The sequence below is a fragment of the Suncus etruscus genome, chromosome X (assembly GCF_024139225.1).
Source record: "Suncus etruscus isolate mSunEtr1 chromosome X, mSunEtr1.pri.cur, whole genome shotgun sequence".
NCBI lineage: Eukaryota > Metazoa > Chordata > Mammalia > Eulipotyphla > Soricidae > Suncus > Suncus etruscus.
In genome coordinates this window covers 7,218,659-7,235,578 of record NC_064868.1, presented here as the reverse complement: position 1 = coordinate 7,235,578, position 16,920 = coordinate 7,218,659, and the positions used below count along the sequence as shown (strand labels likewise).

Here is a 16,920-nt window from a genome sequence, read left to right as displayed (position 1 = left end):
ATTCAGAAAACCCCTATCCAGTCCCCAACACCACATGGCCCTGAGCACTGCTTAGTGTGAATCCCCTCCCATCCCGTCCTCAATTATAAACCTTAGTGCATCAGAGGACACAATATTACTCACAATTAGTCACAATTACTCACACTTAGTGAGTAAAAGACATCTCCCAGAATGGGCTAAAATGTTTGTATCACAGAAAGGATTATCTAGAAAATATAAAGAACTCCTGAAATTCAACAACAAAGCACACAAAACAATGCAATTTACAAAATGAAGCAAAACTTTGAATAGACATTGCTTCAAAACAGACACACAAATTCCTAGTAAGATGATTATCATCATTTATCACTAAGGATATGCAAATCAAACTGTCATGGGTGCCACTTTGGACCCATTATCAAGACAACAGAATGTAACAAGTATTGGTGAGGATATAGAAAATGGAAATTTGTCTTTTCCAAAAGAAACTTCTTCTTTCTCAGAGGTCCCCTCAACAATGTATTATGCTGATGAGAGGAGGGAAGACCACCATGGCCCCACCCAGAGGGGCCATGGGATGCAGGAGGTAGAAGGAAGGACTTCACACCTGATTGTGCCCTACCATTGAAGCTATTTCCACTGTCCTAAACCTACCTTAGCTGGTAGGAATGTAAATAAACAGTAACTGTTGCCCCATTTGTTGGGTCCCGTTTTCCCCTTTGTTGATTGTTTGAGTATCCACAAAGAGCTCCCAGAATGAGATATTGATTCCCATCCTCTTGTCCCCTTTTGGGGGGAGATCTTGGTAATATTTATCCGCGCAAATAATCCACACGGCCAGGAAGGTTAAGGGTTAAAAGGTTGGGTGAAGAGAGTCCTTTGTCAGCCTGCTGCTAGCTCCAAAACATACCTTGAGCCAGCCAGCCAACTCTGGCAAAAGACCCTGAACACCTCGCTCCCAAACTATTTATTTGGCTCTCAACAGTGCCCCCACCTGGAAGGTCGAGGTGGAACAACAGGCAAAGAATAATCTTATGGAAATATTTTCATATACAACAAGTAACTGTAGGGAATAATTTGGCAGATGCTCAAAAATCAAATATAGAATTACCATGTAACCCAGGAATTCCACTCTTATATTTATAATCCAAAGACCTGGAAGCAGGGATTCAGATAGTTGTGTACAATGTTCATGGTATCGTTATTTAATGCTGCTAAATCCAACACATATGACAATATGGATGAGTTTTTTTATGGAACGCTTCACAAACTTGCATGTCACCCTTGCACAGGGGCCATGCTAATCTTCTCTGTATTGTTCCAACTTTAGTATATGTGCTGCTGAAGCAAGCACAATATGGATGAATAATGTATTAGTTTGAGAACTAAGCCAAACACCAACGATAATATCGCATGATTCTACTTACATAAGATATATAGAATGGGAACACTGGGGAGGTATGAATGGGGATTAGTGTTTAATGAATGTAGTTTCTATGTTCTAGAAATGGATAGTGTATGTTTAATGGCAATGAACACAACTGAAATGGTTCAAATGATAAATTTTATGTTATATTTCTTTGCCATACTAAAAATATCATAAATAAATAGGGAGGAGGGTAAGAAAGAAAGGAGAAGAAATAAGATGAAGAAAAACAAGTATCTTACCTTTCAGGGATGTAACCAGAACGACATGAAGACAAACAATGACAAGGAATATCTTGAAAGTCAGTAAAAGTTCTTCAGGTCGGCTAGCATGGCCAGTCTGGCTTCCAGAGAAAAACATCCTGGAATCAAACAAGGAGATGACAGATCATAGCTTGCAATGATCATATCTCAGCACTACACAGAAGGTCAAGTCTGCAATCAAGACCCTCTGCAATCCTGCTTCATTGAACTTCCTCCACTTCCAGAGAACAAGCAACACCAAGTGGACACTGTATATAAAAGCATGAACAACCTGGGAATGACCACGTCATGGGGGAAAAGAGGACCTAATATGCTGAACTGATATATTTAACATGATGTTAGGTAATCTGCATAGATTTATGAACGCATCAATACATCTACAACATGAGAGGATGGGCTGAAGAGATAGTGGGGTAAAACGCTGCTTGCCTTGCACACTGCTGACCAGGGTTTGATGCCCAGGCACCTCACACGAACTCGTCACATGCATCCCTGCCAGAAGTGATCCATAAGTGAAGCTAGGCATAAGCCCTGAGCATCGCTGGGTGTGGTCCCAAAATAAAAAGAATTTTTGATCTTATATCCAGCACAGCAGCCACAGCAGTTATCTTATGCCTCATAACCTAAGGTAGTAATGAACAACCTTCCCTTGGCCCTGCATTCCAGTAGTACCAGGCTATTTCTCCTCACTTAAATCCTTTTAATCACATTCTATGCCCAGAAAGAAAGGTGCATTTCTTTTTATTGCAATTAAAGGTTATATGATGATCATGCAGTGTTTAAAGTATTGGGCCAGGAAGATATTACAGTGGGTAGGGCATTTGCCTTGCAAATGGGCAACTCAGGGTCAGTTCCTGACAACCCAGATAGTTCCCTAAATCCTGAGTGCAGAGCCAGAAATAACTTCTAATCTCTGCCAGATGTGGTCCAAAAACTAATACATAAATGAATAATGATTATGGTACTGATCATAGATAGTGAAATTAAAGTGTTTTAGAACAAGTCTCTACAGGGGCACAAGAAGAACCATGCCTTTATAGTTTGTGCCCTGGAACCCCTTACAGGATCACTATTAACACCAGAATCCACAACCATGAAAGCGAGCCATGGTTTGTTGGGGCTAATCAACAAGGAATGCTTGTCCAATATGAAGCTCTAGTGTTTATTCTATAAATGCCAGCAGACAGTTTTCTCTGCAATTGATGTTATCTTACCAACTGTCCTAAACACCTTCAAAATTTGCTAAACACCAGTGGCTATTCAGATTCTCTTTGGCGATGACCTATATAGCATTGAGCTAATCCAGTTGGCACCAGAAAATGAGGGAAAGTTTCCGCTGAGAAAGAGCGGAATGACTTCTGTGTGGAATGAGTAAGAGTTTGAACTTCCAGTTTGTCCTCTTTGATCAGTGATCCTGGAGGACTTATGACCTAGCACGATGTTCTCTAAATTATGCAAAAGACACTTGGAACTGCATGCTTTCAAATACCATAAAACTTCTGCTAGGAAACACTGATTCAGCTTGGAGAAGGATAATCAGGGTCTGAGAACTAGAAGCCTTTTTAGAGGCACCGCATGTGTAGCAAGTTCTTGATCTTGATAGAGTAAATTCTTCTTGAGTCAGATATTTTCAAGATGATTGATGCTAGCCCCCCCCTACGTTCTGGCACTTCACACCCTCCCTCTGGAGCTGAATAAAAAGGCTTATTTTGATCAGCAGCCCAAGGCACATAATAACCACTGTGGGCCATGACTAATCTAACTTTAACCATATCTTGTACACCACTTAGGTCCTGCCCTAGGAGTTGGCAACGTTTAAGAATGAGTTTGCAGAAATGTTGAAATTGTATAATAGTATTTGGACTATTTTTTTTACCTGACAAGCTCGAGAGACAGCACACAGGGCTGAGCACATATATGTCTTGCATACTGGAGACCCAGGAGCATTCCCCAGTACTATACGGTCCCCTGAGTAATGAGCCAGGAACATCCCAGAGCACCACTGGGTGTGACCTCCAAACAAAACAAAACCAAAAAAAAGAACCCAAAAAATCCCAAACCAAACCAAATAAGTAGTTTACTTCCAGGAGATGAATTCTCAGGAAATGGAAAGAAAAATCTTTCATAAAAAGTAATGGTCTTAGAGGGGGAACTAAGTTCGGAAATGAAAATAGATTACTTTTTGAACTTATAATCAACACACCTTATAACCTCCATGTAAATGTGAAGTTCAGGGATGGAGCATGCATACAAAATCTTGACCCCATGCCTCAGAAGTCCCTTAAGCACACATATTATTATGCCCTTTCTCTCTTCCCAGGCTAGCCACTCTCCTGACTTACTCTATTGATTTTTTCTTTTGCCTGTGTTACTCTTATGAGCGGAATCATGTCCAACCCTCATTTTCTTATGTCTAACTTTACATTCCTGAGATTTATTCCTATTATTGCACTGTAGCAGACACTTGCATTTTTCTCCAGAGAGACATTGCTACATCTTTGCACAATTATATTAACATTCTCATTTGAGTGACTCATTTGGGAGGGTCAATAATATGCCATTATGAATAGCAAGAGAATAAAAGTCCTAAAGAGGAGGGACAAAACAGGGGTATTTTACAATTTAGCATATTGTATTCTTCATTCATGGTGAAACTTATTGATTTATAACCTGGAAGTCATCTTGGGAATAACTGAAACTCATCTCCTGGTCTAAGACATTGGTACCCTGAATGCAAGGAAGGACTCTTGCCCTACCACCCTGATTCTGGCAATCGCTGTTAAATGGCAAGATTGTCCTTGAGATGGGAAACTTGCTATTGATCCTCACCTTTTTATGTTCAATCCCTTCATGCCTTGACCCTGCACATGAGCCATGCTGAAAAGATAGCTGCTGACTTATGAGTGAAGAGACAGCTACTGTGTCTATCTATTCACAGCACCAACCACCAGGTGCCTTAATTACCACCCCAACCCCATTCAGTTGGTACTGTGACCACACTGTGCTCAATGGAGAATCCTAGCTCTGGAAAAGAACTTATCAGTTGCACCCATAAATGTTGGCCATGGTACCAGGCTCTATGGTTCTGTCATCTTCAGTTCACAGCACAACATGGCTCCCATCTGGCAATGGTGGCTGTGTTCAGTGGTACCTTGTGGCCAGGAGCTCTGTGAGTTCAGAACACATCTTGGTTCTTCATGGCTTCACTAGGGCCATGAAGAGGGATCTATCTCACAGAGAGCAATCCTGGTGCCCTTTCTTGTCCCTATGCCTGAGTGGAGGTATGGGGGTGATTTTCTGTCTGGAAAATTCCATCCTCAGTATCCCATGGCTGCCTCTGCTGCTGTCCACTGGGGTTCTGTTGGTCCACTAGCTCCTATCCAAGTTGTACCATGTGCATTTCCTTTGAACTACTCTCCTTCCAGATCTGGCATATATTGACCCTCAAAAATGATTTGCTGAATAAACAAATGAATAAATAATCAACGGCATTATAAACTTTAGTTACAATAGAAAGTTTGTTTTTAAAAATATGTTCAATTGGAATTTAGTCCTATATTAAGTTTCTCCCCTACTGGGGAATTTCTTTCTCTTCTACTTTCCAATAAGCTTTTCTATTTTCTAAAAAATAAAAAAACATTCAATCTTTCCTCCTGACTACTAAAAAAATTATGAGGGAGAAAAATAGGATACTGTAAAAAGAAACTGCATGCACCTATCCTTTTACAGCATGAGACAAAAACAGGAGCAGATTATTTATAAGATGTGACCACTTCTGATTTTAGCCAGGCATTGCAGAGGGTTCTTTGTGTGTTGAATTTCTTTCTGATTATTTTATTTATTTTTGCTCTTTTGGGCCATACCCAGTAGGTGCACATTTTCACAATTAAAAAACAAAAAGCACAGAATGGAAAGAAATTTGGGGTAGGAGTCAAGTGGTGTCTTTCAACAACACTAAAAGCAGAAGATCCAAGCTACAACTACCAAACTTAACAATGTGCCAGTCAAGGAAGCAGGCGGTGGGCAGCAAGATGGGGAATGGACCTGGGGAGGCTGGTAGAGAAGTCAAAACAATTGTAGAGGGGCCGGAGAGATAGCATGGAGGTAAGGCGTTTGCCTTTCATGCAGGAGGTCATCGGTTCGAATCCCGGCATCCCATATGGTCCCCTGTGCCTGCCAGGAGCAATTTCTGAGCATGGAACCAGGAATAACCCCTGAGCACTGCCGGGTGTGACCCAAAAACCACAAAAAAAAACAACAATTGTAGAAACAATAATTGACTGATGGTGGGATTTGTGCTAGAACATTGTATGTCTGAAGCTCAACTGTCAGCAACTTAATATATCATGGTAATGTACTAAAATATAAAATGGAATTGATAAAGAAAAAGTTTAGAGAAAGAAGAAACAGATACAAGATCTAACACTTAAAATTACACTTAAGCAAAATTAAAAAAGGAAAAGAGAGGGGAATCAATGTTTGAAATGAAAATTACTGAATGATCCCAAGCTGGTGAAAAAAAAAAACTCCTAATCACAGGTTCAAGAATCCCAAAGGAGATGGGGATGTAGTTTAATGATTAAGTGTAAGTTTTGCATGTATGACACCTAAAAAAGATCTTAGGAAGTGCCCAAAGAATTTTTACAATAAAAAATAGAGCAACACCTAGACACCAAAATAGTGAAATTCAAAGTCAATTCAAAATTTGAATGTCAAAGAGAAAATCTTAGATATAGTCAGAGAAAGCAAGAAGCTAAGTATCAGAGGAACATTTAGTTTAACAGCAATCTTCCCAGAAACAATAATAAAAGCCAGAAGACAGTGACATGTGTTTGTGGTGCTGAGAGAAAATAAGTGCTGATCAAAATTTTACTAGCAGTGCTTGGACGGTAGTACAGTAGATAGGGCATTTGCCTTGCATGCAGATGACCCATGTTCAATCTCTGACATCCCATATAGTCACCTGAACCCACCAGGAGTGATTCCTAAGTGCAGAGCAAGGAATAACCTCTGAGCACCACCAGGTGTGCCCCCAAAACAAAACAAAACAAAACAAAACAAAACAAAACAAAACAAAATGTTACTAGAGAATATATCATTCCTGAATATGGGTCAAATAAAAACATTTTTTTTTTTTTTTTTTTTTTTTTTGGTTTTTGGGTCACACCCGGCGTTGCTCAGGGTTTACTCCTGGCTGTCTGCTCAGAAATAGCTCCTGGCAGGCACGGGGGACCATATGGGACACCGGGATTTGAACCAACCACCTTTGGTCCTGGATCGGCTGCTTGCAAGGCAAACGCCGCTGTGCTAACTCTCCGGGCCCATAAAAACATTTTCAAACAAACAAAACTGACATTGTTCACTACCTGCAAAATCTCTGAAATCAATCCTAAAGATATACTACAGCAAAATATTTAAGATCTGAGATGTGACACGGATGGAAAAACTACGGAACAAATTCAATGGCCACACCCAATCTTTATTTGCAAGACTTGGATCAAGATTTTTCAAAGAGGTCCAGTTTACCCTATTTTTCCATGAAGGCTCCCATCCACACTATAAAAGGCATTGTGTGCTGTGTACATGTATGTAAACCATTTATCCAAACTCCCTCTTATTTCAAGCATCTACTTCTTGGCCATCCATTAGGTCTAGAGTTCTATATATCAGCAGCCTGCTTAACCTGGAGGAAGAGACCTATTCTCTGGGAAATGGGCACAGAAAGTTTCAATAAGGAATGCCAGGTTCCTGGGTTGCCACAACATGATTTAGAGCAAGAGGGGAAGTTGGAGGTTGATTCTAGCTGAATATATCTACTTGGTATCACCAAATTTTCCACATTACAAAGGGAAAGACTATACAGGAAGCCTTAGAGCATGAAACACAGGTTGGACTCCCACATTGACAAAGCTAATGATTGCACTGTGGACTAGTAGAGCCAAATGAATTTTTACAACAGTAATAGGAAACAGTTCCATGGATGAATGTGGAGAATATTATGCTGAGTGAAATGAATCAGAGGGAAGGGATAGACATAGAATAAGAGAGAGGAGTAAAATACCTTTGCCAGAGACAGGCAGGGGGAGGATATGAGGGAAACTGGGGACATTGATTGTGGGAAATGTTCATGGGTGAAGGGTGGTGTATTGAAGGGTGGTGTGAGATTAAAACTCAATCATAAGCAACTTTGTATCCATGGTATTTAAATAAAAGGGAAAACAATAAAAATAGACAACAGTAATACAATAATCTTGCATACAAAAGTGAAGTATGCATGACAATAAAAGTATATTAGGATATTCTATATTTTCATCCTCAGCAAGTTTCCAAATCTGTGCTGGTATTGAAAGGACAAAACATAATACTGGTGGGTTTTTCTACTATTTTTAAACATTATTTTCCCAATACAAGAACTTTCTCAGTATAACAAAAATTAAAATCCTATTTATCTTGAATGCTTAATAGACTAATTTATTTCTGCTTCAAGAATTACTTTATGGGGCCGGAGAGAGAGCATAGAGGTAAGGTGTTTGCCTTTCATGCAGGAAGTCATCGGTTCGAATCCCGGCGTCTCATATGGTCCCCCGTCCTGCCAGCAGCAATTTCTGAGCGTGGAGCCAGGAATAACCCCGGAGCACTGCCGGGTGTGATCCAAAAACCACACACACAAAAAAAGAGTTACTTTTCATATAAAAGTTTACAAATAATGGGATTTTTAGTATAAAAATGTTGCCTTTATGGCATATTATGATGTAATACTACTTGCTTATAGAATAGTTAAATCTCAGTATTGAAACCTAATCTTTAGCTGCTGTCTTGTAGTTATGTATGAATGTTCACTTTGTTCACTTGGAGTGTATTTTGTTCCATTATATACTCAACTAATAAGCCAAGGAATTGACATATTAGGTGTGTGTACTGTTTCTAAAAAGAAATCATAAACTAAGAATGGAAATTATTAATAATATTTTCTTTTTTTTTTTTTGGGTTTTTCGGGCCACACCCATTTGATGCTCAGGGGTTACTCCTGGCTAAGAGCTCAGAAATTGTCCCTGGCTTGGGGGGACCATATGGGACGCCGGGGGATCGAACCGCGGTCCTGATCCTTGGCTAGCGCTTGCAAGGCAGACACCTTACCTCTAGCGCCACCTCGCCGGCCCCTATTAATAATATTTTCTAATTTTGCTATTCTTTTGTTATGTATATGTAGCAACGTCATACGGATTATAAATTCAATTTGAGTAAAATTTAAAACCATATATTTTATGATAAAGGGCCTTAATTTAGGATGGCCAAAGCACTGATATTATATATTTGCTGTAAAGAGATCAATAAGAGTTTTATTTTTCTGGTATTAAAATTTACTTAATAAAGATTTGTTTCTATTAACTTGAGAAAAAAATGTCATTAGGAGAGGGTCCAGAGTGATAGTATAGTATTTAGGGAGCTTGCCTTGCATGGGCTGATCTGATCCATAGCATACCATATAGTATACACCAAATACTGCCAGAGTAATTCATAAGTGCAGAGCCAGAAGTCTCCCCTGAGCATCACCAGATGTGACCCCCAAACAAACATACAAACAAAAACAGAAAGAAAAATTAGATACAAAAATTAAAGTATTCAGAGTTCTTTATATTATCCCAGAAGAGTCCAATGGTGCTAATTATTTTTAGAATTGAAAAGCTAAGTAAATTTTATGATTTCCACAAATGTTTATGTTTTGCCTGTCTAGCAGACATGGTGCATATAATTTCCAAATTAATTGCAGTGGTGGGAGAGTCCTTTTTAGAATATTCCATCCATATAAAAGAAAATAAGAAAGGAGATAGAAAAGAATAAAGAATGGTTTGGAAATATATGGAGGATGGATTTGACTAAAAGGCAAAGATGATCAGCCTGAGAACATATAAAACCCAGCAGATATTTTTATATATTTTATATTATTAGAATACAAGTGACATAGAAAGCTTGAAAACAGGTCCAGAATCTGGGATGTGGAGGGGAGTGAGAGAGAGAGAGAGAGAGAGAGAGAGAGAGAGAGAGAGAGAGAGAGAGAGAGAGAGAGAGAGAGAGAAAACAAGGGTGAGAGTGTGCAAGGGTTAAGGTGCTTGTATTGTGTTTATTGTATTTGGTCATCCCTGATTTGATTCCTAGTGCCACAAACGGTACCCTGAGCACTTCCAGGAATGATCTCTGTGCAAAGAGTCAGGAGTAATCCCTGAGCACAGTCAGGTAAAACCAAAAAAATATTTAGGGCCAGAGCAATAGTACTGTATGTAGGACACTCGCCTTGGATGCAGCAAATCCAGGTTTAATCTTTGGCACACCATATAGTTCCCCAAATTTGCTAGTAATAACACCTGAGTGCAAAGCCAAAAATAAGCCCTGATTGCATTCAAATGAAGAATAAAGTCTGATAACAAAAAGTTAGACAATTCAATATTTATATAAAGGAAATTAATACCAATTAATTAAAGGAAACAAAGTAAATTTAGTTAAATATTGACTAAATATTAGTTAATATTAATCTAAAGGAAACTAATATCAATTAATTAAAGGGAACTAATATAAAAACTCATTATCCATAAATAAAATGGTTTGTTCATAAAGGTTCAATTCAATAATGAGGATGAATACATTTGGAGCTGGAGCAGGTAGGGGGGTTTTCCTTCCATGCGGCTGACCCGGATTTGATTCCTGGCATCTCATATGGTCTCCTCAAGCCTGCCAGACATGAATTTGGGACTCAGAGCCAGGGGTAACCCCTGAGCATTGCCGGGTTTGTCCCCCCAAACAAGCAAACAAAAAAGAATGAACACATTTATAATAAAGGCAACTTATAGCCTCAAAATACACAAAACAGGGGCTGAAGAGATAACACAGTGGAAGGCGTTTGCCTTACATGCAGCTGATCCAGGATGGATGGTGGTTCAAATCCCGGCAATCCCATATGGTCCCCAGAGCCTGCCAGGAGCGATTTCTGAGCGTAGAGCCAGAAGTAACCCCTGAGCACCACCAGGTGTGACCCAAAAATAAACAAACAAAATACACAAAATAATACTTTTGTACAGGAGTCATATGTGAAATCGTAGAACAAATTCACAATCATATTTAGAAATAGTCATACAGCTCTCTTAGTAATTGATAAAATTTAAGAAAATCTTAACTTAAAGACCATATATTTTAAATCAAGCTCTGAGCACTGCCATGTATGGCTCAAAGAACAAAAATAAATAAATAAAAATGAAATAAAGGCTATTCATTGAGTGTATTTATTAGCCCAGGTTATTATTTAGAAAGATGATTCTAGAAAAATTGAGGAGAGAGGAGAGGAGGAAAGGAAGCAGGAGAAAGAAAAGCAAGCGAATGAAAGCAAATAATGAACAGAATTTATTAAGCAGCATACTTGAAGATGCTCTTAACAAAAAGGAAATCTAAGATCCTTATGGGTAATTTTATTCAATAATTTAGATAGAAATGGGCAAACCCCTAGGAGAAAAACTATCTTCCCAATAAAAATCTCTTTATAAATAAATTAACCTGAATAGCTGTATAACCATTACAAAGTCTCAAAGTTTTTCCCACAAAGAAAATGCCAGGCCTAGATGTTTTCATTGGTATTTCTATTTAATGTTGAAAGAAAAAGAATTCCAATCCCATAAGAACTCAAAAAATAGAGAAAAGAGGCCAATGTCACCCTGGTGCCCAAACCTGACAACATGAGGCCACACATTTGGCTGTTTATAAATTAAGTGAGACTATTGTCAGAATTCTCTGAAATGCTGGCAAAAAATGCCTAGCAGCAATTTCCAATCTTGTAAATTGAGGAAATTTGGATCAATATAAGACAGGAGAAATCGTTCCACACTTCAGCAACAATATTTTTTAAAGATAAAGTCACCAGGACTAAAGCCAGTAAGACTGTAGTAAGAGAAATAGTATCCCCTATGCAAAATATTAATTAATTAATTAATTAATTAAAGCCAGATCCTAAAGATGGCAGAAACTGGAGTATCTTGTCAATGCTGAATAGGAACACAAAAGTGCTCCTATTGATGTATCATTTGTCACAGTACAAAATGAAGTCATCAGTGAACTATGTATTATTACGCAGCTTTCATGTCTTCAGAAGCAAAGAGAAGGAAAATGATTTGTTTGGTTTTGGTGTGCAGAATTTTTCTAATAAGCATTACGTGCCTTCTGGGGCCAGAGCAATAGTACAAGGGTAGGACATTTTGCCTTGCCTGTAATTGACCCAGAACTGGGCACCCCATATGATCCCCTAAACTAACAAGGAGTGAGTCCTGATACAGAGCCAGGAGTAAGTAAACCCCACACAATACAGGCTATAGCCCCAAAAACTAACAAACAAACAAAAAAGCATTAAGTGTCTTCTAAATAAAGTCACTTTATTCAATGAAACAAGGCAATCAATATCCCACACATAAGATTAACAAAAAAAAGGAGCTGCGTTAAGTAAAGTTATGCTCACAAACCTTGTGGGGGGTGTTATATTTTGTAGATAGGGGAGAGGGCAAAGAGGGTTTGGGGCCACAGCCCAGCAATAAGTGCTTGACAGCTCTCCCAGGCCCCCAGCTTTGTTCAGAAGATCATGGTGTGTTGGTGATAAAAACCCAGGGCAATCGGATGTAAGGCAAGAGTCTTATACCATGTGTTACCATCTCTCCTGCCCAAGTGTTGTATATTTCAACTCTATGACTCATGTCCAAATTTCTCCACTGCAAGCCTTCGTCTGGGCTGCCCATATGCAAATCACTTAAAGCACATTGCAAACCTTCTTCAAGTCTTCCCTCCCTCAAGAGGTGAGGGTCCCTGTCAATGCTTAGACACACACATGAGAATAGCAAAGGATTCAAGGTTGCACATGGAAACACCATCTGACTGCCCTTGAGTCCAGGCTCTGCCACTGACAAAGGGGCATGGGTCCTTTTATTCACTTTCTCAAATTCTGGATATTAAAAAAATGAAGAGTGATAGGACCCTTTGACAGCATTCACATGAAAGAAATTAAGATCGGTATAGTCAAAAAGCTTGGTTCTCTTCTCGTCACAGGCACAATTAGAAGTCAGGTGTGAAGCATACTCAATACTAAATGTAAGTACATTTCAGAATGATTTCTTCTACCCACTCATTTAGTTTAGGAATATTTACTGGGGTCCGGTACTTAATAAACACGACTGCAATCATCCTGCCCTGGAAAGTTTACAGTTGCTACTTAGATTCATTACTCATTGGTGTGGCTTAATAAGGAATGATTTCTCAAAAACACACACAACTTAAAAGACACTTTCTCTCCATGGTCTGAGATTCAACTTGGCAGACAAACAAAAACAAGGCACCAGAACACAATATCCTTTTCTATGAAGATTTGGTCTCCACTTCACCCCAAACCCAGCAAGTGACTCCACCCAACAAGCTCTCAACAGAGATCTTTGCCGTTGATTTGGTCCAGAATTCCTTACTCTGTAATAATTCTATCAATGTGCAGAAAAGGGGAAGAGGCGATTCTCCATAAAAGCAACCTCAGGATGTTGGTAGGCTATGTGGAAGAGGGCAGAAACATTTGTTTGATATCAAGTTCAGTGCTAAGCCAAGCGACCCTACTCCGTTCCTGGCCCCTTCTTCCTTATAATCACACCATGCCAACTCCTGCTCAAGTCTCAGTCTAACCACTTACTGGCTGTAATCCTGTTCAGGTGTTCTCTCTTTGTTTGCCCCTGTTGAACTCTTCATAATATTTCTTTTTCTTTTTATCTTTTGTGGGGCTGGGGATCTAATCCGGGGCCCTCACACATGTGAGGCAAGTAAGTGCTCTACTGCTGAACTATATACCCAGCCCCTCCCTCTATTTTTTAATCTGGATTTTAAAGAGATAATTTCACTGAGATATGATATTGTAACATTTATGAGAGTTATATTATTTATACCAATGAATGCTAGAAGTAACGACTATGAATGAGTCTTAAAGAAAATAGTAAGTCTGAAAAATCAGTAGAGGCTTCAGGATTTCTTCAGAACTCAGGCACAACACAGGTGGGAACAGAAATTTGGTTTGGAGGAGACTTTAGAAGGTTACAAAGAACATACATCAAACACATATACATTAGTGTTTGCATCAAAATATGAAAAGTGAGGTTGAAGAGATAGTACAGTAGATCGGGCAATTGCCTTCCCAGAGGCTGAATGGGGTTCCATCCATGGCACCACAGAGTTAGGAATGATCCCTGAACACAAAGTCAGAAATAAACCCAGAGCACGCCAGATGTGGCTCCCAAAATAAAACAAAGTATAAGAAGAGCTTTTGAAGAAGTGCAGACTGCTTCAGGGTATGGACAACAAAGCCCCAAAGAGTTCTGTGCAAATGCTCATCCTCCATCCCCAGATTTAACTGTATCCTGGCATTTCAAATCCTACCCTAAACCATTTTGGATTCCATAGCTGAACTACAATTTTTCAAAAAAATTAGTGAATGGATCATTCTTTTTAAAACCACTGGATTCCCAAGAAGAAGTGGATCAACAATAGAATCTTCAAGCAGGGGTCCTCAAACTTTTTAAACAGGGGGCCAGTTCACTGTCCCTCAGACCATTGGGGGGTCTGACTATAGTAAAAACAAAACTTATGAATGAATTCTTATGCACACTGCATATATCTTATTTTGTAATGAAGAAACAAAACAGATACAAATACAATATGTGGCCCGCGGGCCATAGTTTGAGGACCACTGCCCAAGAGCATGTCTGAAGACAAGAAGGCTCCAAGGGGGAAAGAGGAGTTAACCAGCAGGCCAAAAATACTAGAATAAGGCCATTCTGGAGTGGGAAGTAGAAGGAAAGGGTGTCACCTGAAGGAAAAAGGAACCTCCAGACATATACATTATTTGAGAAATAATTTCCTACTTACCTGCCAGGATGTTCAGAGAAAAGATGAAAAAAGTCTGCACATGTCTGAAAACAATCATAAGAAAGAGACTAGAAGGAAATGAATGGGAAGTGGGTCTTCTTGACACAATTAAACTTCAGTCTGACCCCACCCCCCGCAGGATACAAAAAATGAAGGAAGTAAAGATTGCTCATAAGGGACTTATTAGAAATTGGAAGAGAAGCTAATGCCATTGTGTGTATGAGGTAGAGGTGGAGGCTGGACAGAGGAGGCTGGCAGCTATGTTAATCTTTTAGTTGAACTATATTACTACTTAGTCTCAAACTTTATTTCTAGCATCTAGGAAAATGAAGTGGTTAATCTGGAAAGTGATGGTCCCCTCTAAAGACCAGACTTTGCTAGCTCTAACATCATGTTTCTATGATTTCACTCCCATACACTAAACTCCTTGGTATCAAATATTGGGTCATTATATCCATTTTGCCCCCAAAACCGGAAGTAGAAGAAAACTTGCTATTGACTATAAAGTTAGATCTAGAGTGGAAAGGGTGGGGTTGGATAGACATTGTTAATGACAAGAATTAGGGCCAAGGTCTGAGGGGAAAGGATACACAAAATAGAGAACACCATTGATAATCCGACTTTAGACAAAATATTTTTCAAATCAAGATTTACAAAGGGAAGCAATCAATACAAGGTGATATTTGAATCTAGTGGCCTACTTTGGGCTTCAGTGAACAAATGGGTCAATACTCAAAAGAGGAGTCTCCAATATAAATTCAAAGATATGAAGAATCAAAGTGAGTTTCTGCTGATGACAATATGCTCTTTTAAAGGGGAAAAAGAATTGTTGTTACTAAATGAAAACCTAAGATGTCAGAAAAACTTCATTAAGAAATGTTTAGAGAAGACAAAAGTGAAGGCCAACCATGTCTTCCTGTCCTAGGGAGAAGGAATTGCAAACACATGTCCCAATGCTCAGTGTGGAACAAATGTAGGATTAGTAACTGAAAACCATTAAAATAATCAAATAAACAAATTGATTGTGACTTGAAAATGGAATCTATTTCATTTGACATTTATGCAAATTAAGGTTTTCTACATAGGGCTTTTTGATGAAATTTCACAATTTAAGAATATTGGCTCTTCCAAAATCGTTATTCACAATAAAGTATATTTATGATTCCTGGTAATCCGGTTTATCCCAACATGAGGCTTTCTTCGCTTCTTTGAAACACTTCCAGGTAGAAAAACAGGAAAAATAATGAAATTAGGTTTTCCCACTAGATGAAACATTTTTAAAAATATATCCAAAGCAAGAGAGTATGTGGAGAAATGAATAAAAATGAAGTTTTTACATACGTACTATATGTAGTACGTGCCTGTTGAAAAACAAGTTTCTTAATAGTATATACTAGAATGCGTTAAGAAACAAGTAAAACTGTTCCCTATAGTGCTTGGAATTATCCAGGCCATGCTGGTGGGGGTCAGTAATCTCCAGGATCACACCAGTAGTGTGATCACTTCTTTTTCTCTAACTTTAAAGCATACTAGAATGTTTTAGTAATCAAAATTGTGTGGTACTAGAATAAAGGCAAACTTTCAAAACAATAGAATAAACACTAGAGTAAAATTCTAGAGTAAACACTCAAATGTACAGACAGTTAATCTTTGGCAAAGAAACTGGGTACAAGACATAAAACAAGGGAATCCTCTTCAACAAATGGTGCCAGGAACACTAGTTAATCACATTGCAGAATTATGAATGGGGACCCCTATCTTAGACCATACACAAAAGTTAAATCAAAAGAAATTAAAGATATCATTACTGTATCCAAATCTTAAAATACATCAAGGAAAACATTGACACAACTCTCCATGATATTGCATTCAGTAGCATCTTCAATGATTTGGTGCCATTGACTAAGGAAACAGAAGTAAAAATAAACAAATGGGAATGCATCAAACTAAAGAGGATTTTGTTTTGTTTTGAGGGTCACACTAGGCAGTGCTTAGGGTTTAACTCTGGCTCTCGTCTCTGGGATTAGCCCTGGTGGTACTCAGGGGACCCTACAGGGTGTCAGAGTTTGAACCCCGATCAGCCACTTGCAAAGCAATCACCCTACCTGCTATACTATCATTCCATCCCCAAGAGGATTTGGAGTGTGAAAGAAACTCTATTGAATGGGAGAATATTTTCTCACCATACATCTGACAAAAGGGCTAATATTAAGATACATAAATCATTTACAAAACCTAACAACAACAACAAACATCAAAAATAGGAATAGGAACAGAACAAACACTATCTCAAAGTAGATATAGAAGTGGTCAGTAGATAAATTA

General features: G+C 38.7%; 1 protein-coding gene and 1 non-coding gene across 2 annotated transcripts in view; both read right to left on the bottom strand.

Moving 5' to 3' along the window:
* Positions 1-1,765, bottom strand: part of ADGRG2 (adhesion G protein-coupled receptor G2) — a 69,886-nt gene extending 68,121 nt beyond the window's left edge. The window contains exon 1 of the mRNA XM_049767450.1: positions 1,648-1,765. Coding sequence (XP_049623407.1) covers positions 1,648-1,765 — 118 coding nt within the window. The remainder of the gene's footprint in view (positions 1-1,647) is intronic.
* On the bottom strand, positions 1,227-1,333 carry LOC126000306 (U6 spliceosomal RNA). Its single transcript, XR_007492657.1, has one exon. It is a non-coding gene; the product is annotated as a U6 spliceosomal RNA (small nuclear RNA).
* Positions 1,766-16,920: the final 15,155 nt, after the last annotated feature.